This window comes from Musa acuminata, chromosome BXJ2-5, assembly GCF_036884655.1.
Source record: "Musa acuminata AAA Group cultivar baxijiao chromosome BXJ2-5, Cavendish_Baxijiao_AAA, whole genome shotgun sequence".
Taxonomy (NCBI): Eukaryota; Viridiplantae; Streptophyta; class Magnoliopsida; order Zingiberales; family Musaceae; genus Musa; species Musa acuminata.
This window is the reverse complement of record NC_088342.1, coordinates 887,384-903,124: the sequence shown is the minus strand read 5'-3', so window position 1 is coordinate 903,124 and position 15,741 is coordinate 887,384. Positions and strand designations below refer to the sequence as shown.

Genomic DNA, 15,741 nt, shown 5'->3' with positions numbered 1-15,741 from the left:
ATAGACTAAATACAATGATAGACAAATAGACATCCCATAAGAGTAAGAGCTTGTTCTCTATCATCATTTCTTTTGCAAACACTACAAATAGTAGGATTTGCAGATGATCTCCCCCAAGAACAGAGATAATATATCATAATCATCATTTCAATTCAGTGGCTGATAGAGTCTGACCTCATTAATGTTTTCCAATTCAATGCACCTCCACATATTAATAAGATTCACATGTAGCTGATCCCCCTTCCCATAATAATTAATATTCAGCACTCCATAATTTCCTCCTCCTCTGTCACATGTTACCATCATGTGGGTGTCAATGCACCACACCAAATCAATTTTCTCCTTATGTTTCTCCCATTCTTTGTAGAATAATATTATTCCTAATGTTTTTTTTTTTAGCAACTTTCAATTGCTTTGCTTCCTGTCCTATCCACAAAATCTAAGAGAACCACCACACTTTATTTGATATAATTCATATGTATATTTTGCTTCTTCATATGTAAGATGATAATTCATATGTATATATTGCTTCTGTAGTTGCAGACAAGTCTCCCAATCGAATGTGTGTGTGTGTGTGTATATATTGCTCAGTAAGCTACTGGTAGCATTACACATCATTTAGGCCCAAATCCAATCATCTTCCTTCCTACACCAATCACCCTCTAGTCAAACCTCCAATCCCTTTAATTGCTCTCTAACATCAGACTCCCTCCCTTCCTCCCCCTCCTTCCCCCGTTTGTTTTCCCCCACTCTCCGTTCTCTCCTCTTTCCATCTTCCCCGTTCCATAGAGCAAGAAATCCTTCTATTGTGGTGGCACCAACAACTCTCTCTTCTTTTCCTTTCTTGAGCACCAAAGACCTCAAAAGCTCGATCTTTGCCCATCGATACAGCTTTGATTGCGAGTTCAAATCCGAAACCTACTCCAATTTCTTTCCTTTCCTTCTGATTCCCATTGGAAACCCGATGCCGGATCATGAAACGCTTCCAAAGTCCGGTCTTGTAGCTGCCGGTACCTCTGCTCCGCCGATTTGGTAGCATGCCCCTTTGCTTGGAGCCATCGGCGGGCCAGAGTCTCGTGTTGCCGGCGCCGCCACGGCGACGGTGGTCAGGGCCGGCGGCGTGCAACAGCGGGTGGGGCGGTGTCGGCTACGACGACGATGCAGATTAGGCTCTCTCCTAGCATGAGAAGCATCACGATATCGAACAGCAATGGACTATTGGACTTGATGAAGGTGAAGGTCGCCGCCCGCCACATCTCATACCGGACCCTCTTTTACACCGTCCTCATCCTCGCCTTCCTCTTGCCCTTTGTCTTCATCCTCACTGCCATCGTCACCCTCGAGGGCGTCAATAAGTGCTCCTCCTTCGGTAGGATTCGGGGAACCCCCTTCGCCCGTTTCTTGAATTGGTTGCAATTTGATGTCTTGGGTCGGTCGTGTCGGTGACGATGGATCTGACGTCGCAAGATGGGATCTTTTTGTGGTTGATATTCCAAAACATGCCATTGTTCTTTATTTCAGTCGCAAAGTTGTCGCATACGCTGATCTGGTTATAGTGACATGTTGCTTCTGGTCCAATTTGGTTGATTTTGAATTTGATTGCTGCTACATTTCCCCCTCCCATCTTTCCCTTTGTCGCTGGTGAACAGCTCACGTGTCCCAATTCTTCACACCGGGTCCAGGATTTGACATAGGTTTAATTTTAGCTTCCTCGGCTGAACAATACGTTTATCGCATCCTCATAAACTTAATGCTCTTGTATGAATTTAAAATATTCTAATTATTTTTTGATAGAAATTGCTTGCCCTTCTCAGGGGCCGAACAAATCTCACTTTGTTATCAATGTTCTACTTTCCTGGAATCTGACTAATTGATTTATACTAGTATAGAACTTCTGCATAGCCTAATATATGTATATATATTTTGATTCTTATTTTCTGTATTTTATCATCAGTACTTAAAAAGCTTAATTATGGCCTAAGAGTTTAGGGAATCTTTAACATTTGTCTTCTCTACATGGTTACTATGTAGAGAAGTAGCTGCATAACTGGGTATGATTTCCTGTCAGTTTCTTTGATTTTACATAGCTGCATTAAGTAGAATCTCAGGAAGTTATTGTATTATGCTCTTTTCATTCTTGACATTACCTATGTTTATGTTTGTTTATACAGCATCTACTTATTTATATGTGCATGATCTTTTATTTTCAACTGTTTTTGCTGTTAAATCTATAATTGATCTTACTCATGTTGTTTAATACTTCTTGTCTTGTTGGTAGCCTCCTTTCATAGATAGCTGATTGCTGCATATGGATTTCCATTAGTGGTGCAATGTTAATGTTGCGATCTTTTTTACTTTTCATTTCAAGCATCTACCTTGCTGCCTTAATTTTATTACTTTTGCTTGATGCTGCTAATACTTCCTGAAGTTTTCCATTGCTGCCACTTGGAAGCAGTATGCCACATGGAAAGCAAGCTAATCTGTTAGAAGCAAGGGATGCTTGATACTTTTCAATTTATGTTTTTCTCCTGCACATGGGCATCTTGTCACCCCTTGTTCTCATGTTTTGAGCTGATTTTTCTTGTCTATATTCTGCTGTTTTTACAAGTCTTCCTCGTTCGTTATTAAACCACTTGCCTTTGAGATTCATTAGCAGGTACTTACTAGACTCAGATTGTTGAGATTCATTATGCTTAAAATGATATTAATCATATTCTCATATAATTGCTTTAGTAATACTTGTCCATTCAAACTGATTCTGACATGGTCATCATTCAGTTGTCTTGCTTCTTCATTCCTTTGATATGTGCTTAATTACTTAACATCTTCTGCCTGCAACATCTTTACTATTTTGTTTTAGTAAACTTCTGCAAATCCTATTTTACAAGATTAAGCTGTCTGACTAGGTCTGCTTTCAGCCTCTAATTTGATCAAGTGCCATATGACATAACTAGATTGCAGTGCCTACTGCACCAGTTAATACAGATTTCTTTGTTAATTTGTTACTTGTTTCAGATTGTTTGGGGAGGCGGCTAGGACCAAGGTTTCTTAGTCGGGGTGGTGATGATTCCATGGTAATGTTTTCTGTTCTTTGCTATTTAGTTCATGGTTTCATGTGGATGGACAGTTCTCTCTCTCTCTCTCTCTCTCTCTCTCTCTCTCTCTTCTCAAGATGTTATCTTAATTTGAATCACAAACATAATTACAGAAGCTTGCTAACGAATTATACAAGATACTTGACCAAGCAAACTCTGAGGAACTTCCAGTTGGCCTGAAAGTGCCTGGATCTTTCAGTGAGTTTCTTTCCGACTTGAAGAATAACCACGATGATGCCAAGACTTTTGCTGTAAGGTTGAAAGCGATGGTATGTATATTCATTGATCTTCTTTTTTTATTTGGTATATTCCTTCGCAGGACAAATAGAAAGATGTTCTTGGAATTGGTTCATGCTTGATTGACTAAACATTGAACTCTTGTTCATTTAGATTCACCGTGTCATTGTTTTTTCCAGTAAGTTGAGATTACATAGAGAACAATTCCAGTGCTTGTTATTCTCTGCAGGATTCTTGGGACCATTCTTTGAAATTGGTCTTGTTAGTGTCGGTGTTCTTTTGTTTTTGTTTCTTGTTTAGGTGTTGGTTTGTTGTTTGATAGCTCTTACGGATTTCATTGTTGTTTATCTTCATTTAATGTGAGCTACTCCATAATACCCATTCTGCAATTGACCTTCAATTATGGGTGCAGTCATTTAGATAATTTACTTCATTAATATGCTTATATTGGTGTCTTTGAATATTACAGATTTACTAACTCTTTCTGTCTTTATTTCAATTCTGAGCTTTTTGCATAATATATCACTTAGTGAAATATCAGCTATGGTTTAACATACTAATGTTTCTCTTTTCATGTATGTTCTTGCAACTCAATACCATGTTACTTTTGCCTACTATTTTTATTGCTCTGGCAATGCTTTGACATATTAATTTTTATCTGCTCATTCGTGGGTTTGATGCAGTTTAGGGATCATGTTGGCTTTACCTAATTCTTCTTCCTCTTTTATTCATCGTGTGGTGTCAGCCTGAAGTGGATTGGTTGCATTACCCACATTTGTATTCGAATTGCTTTAGACCTATGTAAATGTATATGTGTCTTCCCTGGCTTCAACCACCACAGTTAAAATCAGTCATTAAATGTTTATGCAGAACTTGATAACCATTAACAGTAATCGTCAAAAACTAAAACTTCAATTTTCTTTTGTTCTTATAGACCTGTAGATAGTAAGATGGACAATTAATTGCCATGTATAACATTTTGACGTAAGTATTGTTAAAATCATTCAGCTGCATTGTCTTATATGCTCTGAGCTGCTTAGACCAAAGATCATTGGTTATCAGATTTGATTTATATAGCTTATAGTGAACTGATCATGATACTTTCTGCTTAAGTCAACTTCACTGTTAGTTCACAGATCTCCACATAGTTTCAGTATTTGGTTGGTTATGGGCAAATTTTCTGTACTAATTTCTGCCATCAAAATGTCAATTGTGGATATGTTTAAGTGATTTGGGCATCAATTCTCCCATGAGCTACTACATTACATCTCCATATATAAACATATTAGAAGCATAGATATGTCCGTACATAATATACACGTTGCATCTGACAAGTATCAACTGGCTTGATATATGACATTGGATATTGTCATCAAATCTAATACTATGGTCCAACACAATTGAATGTTGCTTTCTCTTTGCATGAGCACATGACCTCTCAAGATAATAAACGACACTGCCTCTTAGTTGTTGTCTGATACCGGACACTGAAAATGTCTCAGGTAAAATGGAGATACCTTTGTCTTTCTTAAGTTCCTTGGCATCTGCCTTTTTGTCACAGGAATAGATGATGTAAGAATAAGTAGAATCTTATACTGGGTTGTAGTTGATTTGGTTTGATAATATGCAAATATGGGATTGAAAAGTCTTCTCATATCTATCTCAAGTGTTCATATATTTGAAAACTCAACTGGCATGTCTTAATCATTCATGTGAATATTCTTCAGATTAATAGCATTGCTTGCAAAGACAGGAAGATTCTTGATATTTAATTCATTTGAGCATCAATTCTCTCCATCAGCTATTACGTTAAATCTACAGATACAAATACAAACAAACATTTAGTATACAGTACACACATTTGCATCTGACAAGTGTCAACTGGTTTGATGTATGACATTGGATATTATCATCAAATCTAATATTACGATCCAACATAACTGAAGGTTGAAGGTTGTTTGCTCTTTACATGAGTACATGACCTCTCAAGATAATAAACAGTGCTGCCTTTGAGTTATTGTCTGATCCAGCACACTTAAAATATATCAGGCAAAAAGGATATGCCTTTCTGTCTTTTCCTAAAGAACATGGTGTCTACCTGTTTGTCACAGTACAGGATGATGGTATGTCTTAACCATTCGTGTGAATATTCTTCGGACAAATAGCATTACTTACAAAGAAAAAATAATTCTTTGAGGGTGTCCTTCAGATTAATAGCGTTACTCGTAGATGAATTTGGCTATCCTTTAAATTGAAGAAAGATGAAACTTCCTTCTGTTAAGATAGAAAAAATCAGATGGAAGCAATCTGGTAGCAACTTTTAATCTGACTATATATTCTTTTCATCTGATTAAATATTCTTTTGTTTGTAATTTCAGAAAAGGTTGGCACTTCCAATCATTTTTATAATTTCTAGATATGAATGCTAAACAATTTACAAACAGCTTATCAAGTGAATTTCTTTGGGATTTTGAACTTTCTGACTTGTTTCTTATATGCAGATGGAATATATGGATAGGGAGGTGAAAAGATCAAGACTGGCAGAACAATTGCACAAATATTTTGCTGCAACTAGTATTCCCAAAGGCATGCATTGTCTCTCTTTGCGTTTGACTGATGAGTATTCATCCAACGCCCAAGCTCGTAAGGAGTTGCCACCACCAGAGTTGCTACATTTGCTCTCTGATAACTCGTATCACCATTTTGTTGTAGCCAGTGATAACATTCTGGCAGCCTCTGTTGTGGTCACCTCTGTTGTAAGATCTTCATTACAACCTGAAAGGGTTGTCTTCCATGTCATAACTGACAAGATGACTTATCCAAGCATGCATTCATGGTTTGCTTTGAATCCTCTTTCCCCTGCTATTATTGAGGTGAAAGGAGTTCACCAATTTGACTGGTTAACAAGAGATAATGTGCCTCTTCTTGAAGCTTTTGAAAATCACCATGGTGTGGGAAACCACTATCATGGAAATCATATCATGGGCATGAATGTTGGTGACAGTCCAATGATTTTTGCTTCTAAACTGCAGGCGAGGAGTTCAAAATTTATTTCTCTGCTCAGCCATTTGCGCATACACCTGCCTGAGGTAAATTAGTTTGTATGTATTTCTGAGACACTTTTGGCTATATGGAACTTTTGCTAATATGATAATTAAGGTTATAGAATTATTGTAAAATATATGCTTGTTTGGATGGCGAGTACATTTTCAGTTGACACATGTACTTTTACCCATTTCAATAACTTGTTCGATTAACATACCAAGCAGCATACCAATGTCTAATGCTTGGTATCAGTAAAAAAACAAAAAATGAGTACTGACCAGTACCAAGCTTTATGCTGTACTGACCTTTGGTAAGACCGTAAATAACAATTTTATGCTTGGTACCATGTTGTCCAACTTTTCTAGTATTATGTTGGTGTGCCTGTATTTTGATGTCCTGGACTTTAATATAACATTTTAAACAGCTCTTTCCAAACCTCAGTACGGTGGTGTTTCTTGATGATGATGTTGTTGTTCAACATGACTTGTCACCATTGTGGGAGATTGATCTTCTTGGAAAAGTAAATGGTGCTGTAGAAACTTGCAAAGGTGAAGATACTCGGGTGATGGCTAAGCACTTCAGGACATATTTCAACTTTTCACATCCCCTCATAGCCAATGAATTGGACCCTGATGAGTGTGCATGGGCATATGGGATGAATGTATTTGATTTAAATGCCTGGAGGAAGACGAGCATTAGAAAAACATACCACTACTGGGTGAAGGAGGTATTGTCTGTCATATCATTGCTTGTATTTTTCTGTACCATCTTTCTTTCTGTTAAGAACCATAAAGATACAATTTTTATTTTCAATTTTCAATGAACTCCAAGTTGCTGATGGACTAAGTTTACTAAGCTAGTTACTTACCATCAAAATTATTCTTGTCCTACCAAAATAGTGCAAGCTAAATGTGTTTACTCTTGTTCTCCTATGATTGATGCCAACTTTGCTAAATAGTATTCGAAAAGTAAACATTTTTTAGTCCTGATGACTGCTGCAATTTTCTTTAAATACTGAGTCAAATCTTACAATTAGTTCTTTCTAAATAACCACTTAGATCATGTATGCCACTTTTCTTCTATGCTTCGCTAAGACATCCTTGGTGCACTTTCTTTATCTTAGCATTAATTTTTTAGTCTTCAAGATACTGCAAGCACCTAATTTGGTCAAATTTGGGGTACTACTATGATTCAGGGACCTGATGGCTGTTTTTGTTAATAAAAAAAATTTTACATGACTAAGGTGATTACCTAAATGCCCATAGGAATCAAAGTTCTAAAGGGAGGAAGACCAATGGGAAAGGTGTCAGACCAGGTACAAGCAAGCAAGTCTTGATCTTGACATATACAATTGTGTTGCATGCATCTGAGATAGTTCCTCCTGTTAAAACATATTATTACATGTTGAAATATCTATTCAAGGAGTAATTATGTGGCTTGCTATTACCTATTTTTTGGAAACAGTTTAAGATTAATGTCACCTTTCTGGGCCTTCTGGTTTTGTTATGATTCCTGTTCCACTCCTGTTGTCATTGAACAAGTATTAATTATAACATTTTCTTTTTCTCTGTTGATAATTGTTGTGCTCTCAGATAATAGTTCTTCTCTATGTTCTAGAAAAAATGTTATAGTAAATTTGATTCACAGTTCCTTTGGAAGATTCTGCAGATGCAATGTAGATGTACTTGGTTGGAATTTATGTTCCAAGTTTCACTTCCTTGACATGGAAAATGCAATCCACAATTTTGCTCTGCTCCTTTTTATAAACATCTTACCTCTGCGTACAAAGTGAATTTTATACTTGTCTGTGAAACCTAGGCCCCTGGTTAAGCCTACTGTCAATAAAGATACTTATGGTCTTATAAAAATTTCGATTGTTAATTATATATACTTTACCTTGGACTTCTGACACCGAATTCGAGCCTGTTAACCCTCCTGGCCTGCAGATGCTAGAAGAAATATAATTGATTAAATGCACTAGTTCTTTTCATAGATAAAAGCTTGTAGCTTCATCTTCCGACTGAAATTTCTAATTTGTATCCTTTTAATTTTATTTTATTTGCAGAACTTAAAGTCAAACCTGACACTGTGGAAGTTCGGAACGTTGCCTCCAGCCCTCATAGCATTCAGAAATTATGTGCATCCTATAGACCCATCATGGCATATGCTCGGTTTGGGCTATCAGGAATCGACAGACCTTGAGAGGGTGAGGAAGGCTGCTGTGATACACTACAATGGGCAATGCAAACCATGGCTGGAGATTGGATTTAAGCACCTCCAGCCATTTTGGACAAAGCACGTTAACTATTTGAACGACTTCATAAGGAACTGTCATATCTTGGAGCCACAATGGTTTCCACAAAACTAAAGACCGTAAACATAAAGCAGGGTAGTATTACAGATGCAGTGACAGCTCAGTTTTCACTCGATTTGAGCAACCACTGAATAAATCAAGAATTCAGTCGATATAGTAGTTGAGTCAAAATGAGCGGATTCTTCGTGGACCTGTCCGATCAAGTGGCTGCACTTACTGGTGCCATGGAATTTCTTTTCAATTTTGTAAGATAGTATTCAGTATTTGTATGGTTAAAGATAACTCTTCAAACAATTCTGGAGGGTGCATGACCCCGTTTTGGAACAAGTGATGTTCTTCAGATCACTACTGGTGGAGCATCAGATCGCATGCCCCGTACATACTGAAGCCAGGATTGGATTGTCTTCATGCAGATTATCTTTTCTTTTTTCTTTTTTTTTTGGGTTTCTTTATTAATTTTAACATTTTGTGTTCTTTATTTGCCCTCTAAATTCAGAGGTCATGGACGTTTCACTTTTGACAGTAACCCCTCATGAATTTTGGGGAACTCTAGGATATTTGTCTTAAATCATAAGATATTGAAATGTGCAGTTGATTCTTTTTCTTAGATTGCTATTGTCATCTTGCTCTTTTACCATGATGTCGATTGTGTCCATCTCCATGTGATCAATTGTTGCCTTCTCTTTTCCAGTGCAATCAGATCTCTATTATCACTTTGGCAGGTTTCTTTAGTTTTCAGTACTAATTTCTCTCCAAGTAGAAATCTGTAATAGAGAATGCATGAAGAGCAGTGTTCTTTATATTTTGAGGGGAGAAAGGGCACAACTTTTGGAGATTCAATGTGAAACGTATGGTGAAATTTGGAGATAAGCTGCAACATGATTGGTGGCACCAACATTGAAATGCTGAGTTGAGATCAATAGACTTAATGGAGATGCAGCCAAGAAGAACCCAAGAAGAACCGATATCGAGTTATCTATTTTGATGTAGGTTTTTCTGTTCGGACTGGTACATATCGATTTATAGTGACCAACATGATCAATTTTGAAACCTTGTAGGATTTATATTGCATGATCATTTGGCTGATAGATGTTAAAGGTTTTAGTGAGACATTCGACTTTTGATGTATCCACTTTAGATAGACCATCCATTTTGATGGTTCAGAGCTAATCAGAGAGATTTGAATCATTCAAACCCAGAAAGAGGCATTCTTTTGAGAGCAGATCAATGGAGACCAGTAAATCTTTTTATAGTGGACTGCATATGCTGGATTTGAGTCTGAAGCCATCACGAAGTGCAACTAAGAACAAGGGAAAATTGTTTTCCAAATCCATATGAAATATGGAAGATAATTCATGATAAAAATTCATCATACATCTTATTTTGCTCACATGAACAACTTACAGAACTTATTTTGATCCAATGACCAAACTGTTACACGATACAAATTTGTCAAAACAAATCAGGTATCATGTGCGATAGGGATACGACACTAAGCGGTGCATCCTGGTTAGGCGCAAGCTTGAGCTTCGAAGTTGGGGAAAACTACAAATGCAATAGACAAGGGTGATACATCTACAGGGGAGTTGGTTGGAACATGTACAGGATCCAGAGGTGGAATATCTCCATCTTCGGTGAGCTCCAAAGGAGTGCCATTCAATAGCACAGTTCGGCTTAGATGGTTATCATCCTTACCGGTCAGATGATACTCCTCTCTCTTTTCCGACTCATCTGATGCTTTCTTGCCCACCCAGGAGAATGTTCTCTTAAGACCGTGGATGAAGGAATTTTCCTTGTGAATGCCTTCCCCCTCGGCCAGAATGACGTTGAGATCGTTTCGGACGGTCACACTAAACTTGGTGGATTTGCTTAGGTTGATCAAGACTAGAGAGATGCCTGCCTGTTATTATCAAGAAGCACATTAGAAGTAACTTTTACAGGTTCCTGAAGTGCATTACAAGTTCAGAATGTAAAACTTGAAAAATAGACTTTCAAGTTTGTGAATGTTGCAATTCTTTGAAAGAACAAACAATATCTCAGCATATGGACCTTTTCAGGTGTTCTGCGGTTGGATTGCAGAACGACAAAAAGGAAATTGTGTACCAAAAGAAAATATATTAATAAGTATAGCTGCAGCAAATTGAATGTATAAGCCCAAGTGTTTAAAGAACATCAACCACATCAATAAAGTCTACACAGAAATCAATCAAGAATGCTTGTCTACAGAAATATGTACCTTTCCTTTCCTGCAGTGGGCATAGGCTCGTAAGTATGACGAGCCACTGATATCCACGGAAAGTACTCCTTTCCCCATTAGCCGATGCCACAGTAGCGCACTGGAAAAAGGATTCAGAGGATCAATACGGGGCTGGCTTGAGGTGTGCTTATGTTTCCAAGGACAGGGTTGTAAAATACTTAGTAGTGTTTTGGATGTCTTGCCTGTAGTAATCAGGATTCGGTATGAAAGTGTTTGTGTCGAGGAGACCATAATTCCCTCCAATCAAGGTCTGCCTGCAATAAACCTTAGTGTTGTACTTTGATGCCATGCCCAATTGATCCAAGTACCTGAATAGTGTCAAACAGGTCTTTAGTCTATGTTGTTGCATGAAACTGGGGATGCAAGGAAAATACAAAGTGAATTACCAGAAGCTGTTGAGAAATGTATTCGAGACAAGACGGCTTCCGCTGTTGAATGCACCACCAGCTTCCCCTACCCAAGCAGATGACCATGGTCCATGTCTTTCTATTGTAAGTTGGAGATTTCTGAATGTATCTGCTACCCGACTTAAATATTGAGGATCCATTATTTTACTCTCAATATGGGAATCATCGCCTGCAGAAACAGTCAGACTGACGTTTCATCGAAATATTTTATTATAAATTTTCCAATATTACATTTCATGAATTCTGAATTGTCAACTCAAAGATTTTGGCATAACAATGAGGTCGTGTTGTATTTCTATCAGTTCTTTCTTGCATATCTACCGTTCGCAATGGCATCATTGCAAATATGAACTCTAAAAATGAATATTGAATCTGGAACTTTTCTCCTGAAGAAACAACAGATGAACTGAAGTTGTGCACTTTGCTTCTTCCATACTGCGAGATATGAAAATTAGATATTATAGACAGCAGCTATATTTGCACTGTCTAAAACCATAACGATTGTATCAAAAGGTACGATGAGAATTCTTAGTTTGCCACTGGAATCTGTTGCTGGAATAAGTTTAGTAACCTCTTGAATACGATAGGACTTTGTATTATAAGGAGTCAGCAAAGGATACTGGTGTTGACGAGTACAAAAGCATGAAAATGTAATTTTTAGCTGGAATTACTATTCACAAGATAGAAGAAGAAAAAAGAATGGGCATACAAATCTTACATATAAATAAAAAGTCAAAAGGAGCTGGATCTCTTATTTCTGGTAAGATAATAATTGGGAGTAGCAGTTATCTAATTTGATTTCTGTTATTTCACCTGATATATATCAAGGGTTATTTTTAACCGGAATAGAGGACAAAATGATTAACCAGATTTATTTCCTTTTCGTCTCTCTTTGGATAACATGTTAATGCATCTTACGTCATAAAAGAAAATTTCCTCGAAAGATGTTGTTTTCTACATTTGAAGTATCACATTTCTACACTCACCTCCACCAAGATTGTATATATGATGTGTCATGACGTTGACAACACCCAGACCTGAATCCTGTAGAAGCTGAGCATACCATTGCTGATCAAAGAATCCTCCAGGAGCAACTAGCATCGGTTGCGTGTTTGAATCTTCATATAACTCCTTAAGAAGAGCTCTAAGGACAACCAAATCTTTTGCATATTGTTCAGCACTAACTCTTGCGTCGATACCTCTTCCACTCAATTCATTTCCTGAAGCATCAAGCAACCCGCCTTTGAGTTTTGGTCGGTTGGATTTTTCTAGCTGAAAAAATAGTATGGGAAAAGACTTACCGAATTCCCATGAATCAACCTCGTATCCTTTTGAGATTGTGTACTCAATGAAATCCCGAGTATTTGTGGAGTTCCAATCACCTGCCCACAGAACGTTGTGTACACGGTGCCTCCCACGTAGTGCATTCAGACCAAATGTGATAATCGCTCTGCAATCACAAAATTAAGACTTATGTTGCATAGTCATGGCCAATTTATAGTTCAGATAACAAGAAAATGCATATTGTTCTTTTTAAAGGGCTATTTTTTGGTGATAAAAGATGGTATGGAATGTTAGAATTACTTATGCACATATAACTCAAATATCTGTTAATATCAATGATTTCTCACATGTTATATCAAGATATAGCCATCGAGTAAAGCAACTATGACAAATACCAATTGCTTATGTAGCTAGCCTTTTTATGTAGATTACTTTGTTATTTTGCATGCTTCACACCTGTCTATTTAGTTTTAGGAGGGACTAACATCTTATGGCGCTTTTCACTTCCGAGTTTATTTTCATCGTAGGAGCCCAGTGCATGGTCTTATTTAACCCATCAAAGTCAAACATAGGAGCATCCAAGTCAAACATAGGTAGACTGAATCACAGAAACTAAATTAGCTCTCACGGCGCTAATGAACTCAACAGGTATGGAAATAGCATGCAACATTTTAATTCTGATGGCTTCAGCAGCTGATGCAAAGTAGTTCAAACAGATAATCCGCGATAAAGTTTTTGATCCATATTCATTGTCTACTCGGATTCATCTCAATTGAGCATGAATAACCTAACAGCAGGAAGCAAAACAGAGACTTCTTCACAAACCTACCCCGTCTTCTGAAAAAGAAGGTTTAGCTCGTCCCACCTTTCTATGCTCAAGCAAGCTTTAGAAAAACCAAACAAGCCACCACTCATCTTGGAAAAAGGAAGGCATGGATACTCTAAACTTGGCACGCCATACACAACTTGGTCTTGTAAGGAGCCTCCAACTCGTATCCGCAAACGATCAAAAGCTGAAATTTTGCAAACAAAAACTCAAAATGAGGAACATAATCACATGGCAAACAGCTCAGATAGATAGTCCTATTGGTGGTTCTTAGCAGTTTGCGACACAATTTTAGGACGCAAGTGGTGATCATCATCATCATCCTCCTAGCATGATGTGATAATGCAACTATAATAATTAAGATTTTTTACGTGCTATAATAAAAATTATGAAACAAACTGAGAAGCAAAACAAAGAATGGTTACCTTGGATGGCATTAGCTAGGAAAGGATGCGATAAGTCCTGAAAAACCATGGAACCAAAATATTTTTTAGTATTTTTTGCAGAGTGCAAATAAACCAGATGTTCTTGCTGACTAGACTATCTCGACAAAAAATATATATTACCAGATTCAGAACCGAAGATTGTCCCCATGGACATTGATTATAGTTACACTTGTCATGAGGCCACCAATCAAGAGTTGCACAGACAAAAGTATCATCAGTCTCAGCAGCTAGATCAGATCCTTTGACTATGATCGTTACATCTGGGGATTCTTCAGAGAGAGCTCGACCGATGGAACAGAGTACAAGCAACACGAGCTGTAAAATCATTCCTCCGGCTCCAACGATTTGATGCTCCGGTCAAAGAAGCTGAAGAGCTCATATGAAGAACAGATTAATCATCTTCTCGAAGCATAGAATCCAAAACACGTAAATTGAATACGATAACATCTCTACTGTTCATCGATTTCCCAAAGAAGAGCTGGCCACACTTTGTTTACGGTACAGTGTTAAGAAGAACTACCTTGCATTCTTTGCTTGGGGCCTAAGATGAACTACAATAAAAAGAAAGAACATAGATAGAGTATGTCTGAAGCTCCAAGGACCAATTTTTATCAGCAGAAAGAATGGGTGGCCAAATGCTTGTCATCGAAGCCAATCTTAGAATTCGATGATCTTCTCATACACAAACACACAACTTTTAATGCAGATCAAAAACAAGCGAAAAATCTAAAAGAGAAACAAGGTGAACATTTTATTCATCTTCCATCTTAGAGATCGAATTCCAGGAACAATTAAGACAAAAAGATTGGAATCGGACATACGAAACCGCATCAAAATCGACATAGTAAAGTGGGAATTTTGCCAGAAATTTCCATCTCTTCAGACAGAAGAGAAGAGCTTGAAGAAATGAGAAACCATTAGATCGAACATCTCTTCCGTATCTTAGACACCGATCGAACAACAGCTAAAGCTAAGATCTTTGAGTAAACGACTCGAAGAAATCGAAAGAAAGACCTCGTACCAAACCTGTAACACAGTTAACCAGGGTCTCCAGCTGCTACACCAACGGAGATCCTCGCATGAACGAGAACAGCTTTTTCCGGTGCCAAAGCCGCAGCCTTTCCTCTTGATGAGGGCTTGGCTTCTCTTATCCTCGCTGGTTTCTCCAACGAATCCCGACAGGTGAAATCTCGGCGCGTGAGATGGGTCAGATTTCGTCAACTCGAATTAGATTCGGTTGATTTAGCGCCAGATTTAAGCTATCTTTTTGCGCTGGTCCAGTTCGAAGCTATCCCAATAAATACCATCACTAGATATGCATGCTTGCTCCACTAGCTTCCCATGGAACATCTTAAAGTAAGTAGATCTCAAGACAAGAACATACATAATAAAAGAAAGCAAATTCTCTGTCCCTAATGTTTCGTGGACTACAGTAATTACTTGCATATCCTAAGCTGTCCCTAACCAGCGAGCAGAGAAATATTTATATATAAACATATAAAAGAATGGGTAGATTCGAGACGCGAGAAAAGGATCGCAGTGGACGATGATGTCAAAAGGTCACCTGCACTTGGCTAATAGTTTTCCCGGAGGGGAACAGTTGGATAGCTCTGGAGTCATCACCTCAGGGACAGAAAAAAGAAACATATGCACATACACACTCCACAAAGGGGAAAAGGATGGATCTAAAAACATGATAAGAAGGCTCACATTGGATGATGTTAGGTTCCTTTCAATTCGGTGACGGTTGACCAAAGAGAACAGTTGGGCAACTTTGGAGCTACTTTTAGTAGGCAGCATGTATCATCCAAAAGCTATAGTTTTCCTCTT

The 15,741-nt window shown here is 37.8% G+C and overlaps 2 protein-coding genes across 6 annotated transcripts; one reads left to right on the top strand and one right to left on the bottom strand.

Moving 5' to 3' along the window:
- Window positions 1-620: 620 nt before the first annotated feature.
- LOC135583593 (probable galacturonosyltransferase 13) lies at window positions 621-9,298 on the top strand. 3 transcript variants are annotated; one of them, XR_010486709.1, is made up of 7 exons: window positions 621-1,369; window positions 3,016-3,074; window positions 3,209-3,364; window positions 5,834-6,421; window positions 6,802-7,104; window positions 7,573-7,692; window positions 8,443-8,580. XR_010486709.1 is itself a non-coding variant. In XM_065107712.1 (6 exons), the coding sequence occupies exons 2-6, from the start codon at window positions 3,072-3,074 to the stop codon at window positions 8,743-8,745; spliced, it is 1,353 nt and encodes a 450-aa protein (XP_064963784.1). In that variant the 5' UTR covers window positions 624-1,233; window positions 3,016-3,071; the 3' UTR covers window positions 8,746-9,298. The 3 variants fall into 3 exon arrangements, 2 of the variants coding, with proteins under 2 accessions (XP_064963784.1, XP_064963783.1); XM_065107712.1 differs by lacking the exon at window positions 7,573-7,692 and having other exon boundaries at window positions 624-1,233; window positions 8,443-9,298; XM_065107711.1 differs by lacking the exon at window positions 7,573-7,692 and having other exon boundaries at window positions 627-1,369; window positions 8,443-9,298.
- Window positions 9,299-9,986: 688 nt separating this feature from the next.
- On the bottom strand, window positions 9,987-15,580 carry LOC103983605 (heparanase-like protein 1). Of its 3 annotated transcripts, none has more exons than XM_009400847.3 (10): window positions 15,476-15,580; window positions 14,032-14,277; window positions 13,891-13,927; window positions 13,469-13,652; window positions 12,657-12,805; window positions 12,342-12,575; window positions 11,335-11,524; window positions 11,131-11,256; window positions 10,928-11,027; window positions 9,987-10,591 (listed from the first exon to the last, which is right to left on the bottom strand). In XM_009400847.3, exons 2-10 carry the CDS (start codon window positions 14,236-14,238, stop codon window positions 10,202-10,204), a joined length of 1,617 nt encoding a protein of 538 aa, XP_009399122.2. In that variant the 5' UTR covers window positions 14,239-14,277; window positions 15,476-15,580; the 3' UTR covers window positions 9,987-10,201. The 3 variants fall into 3 exon arrangements, with proteins under 3 accessions (XP_009399122.2, XP_009399121.2, XP_018682332.2); XM_009400846.3 differs by lacking the exon at window positions 15,476-15,580 and adding an exon at window positions 14,933-15,357; XM_018826787.2 differs by lacking the exon at window positions 15,476-15,580 and adding an exon at window positions 14,938-15,357.
- Window positions 15,581-15,741: the final 161 nt, after the last annotated feature.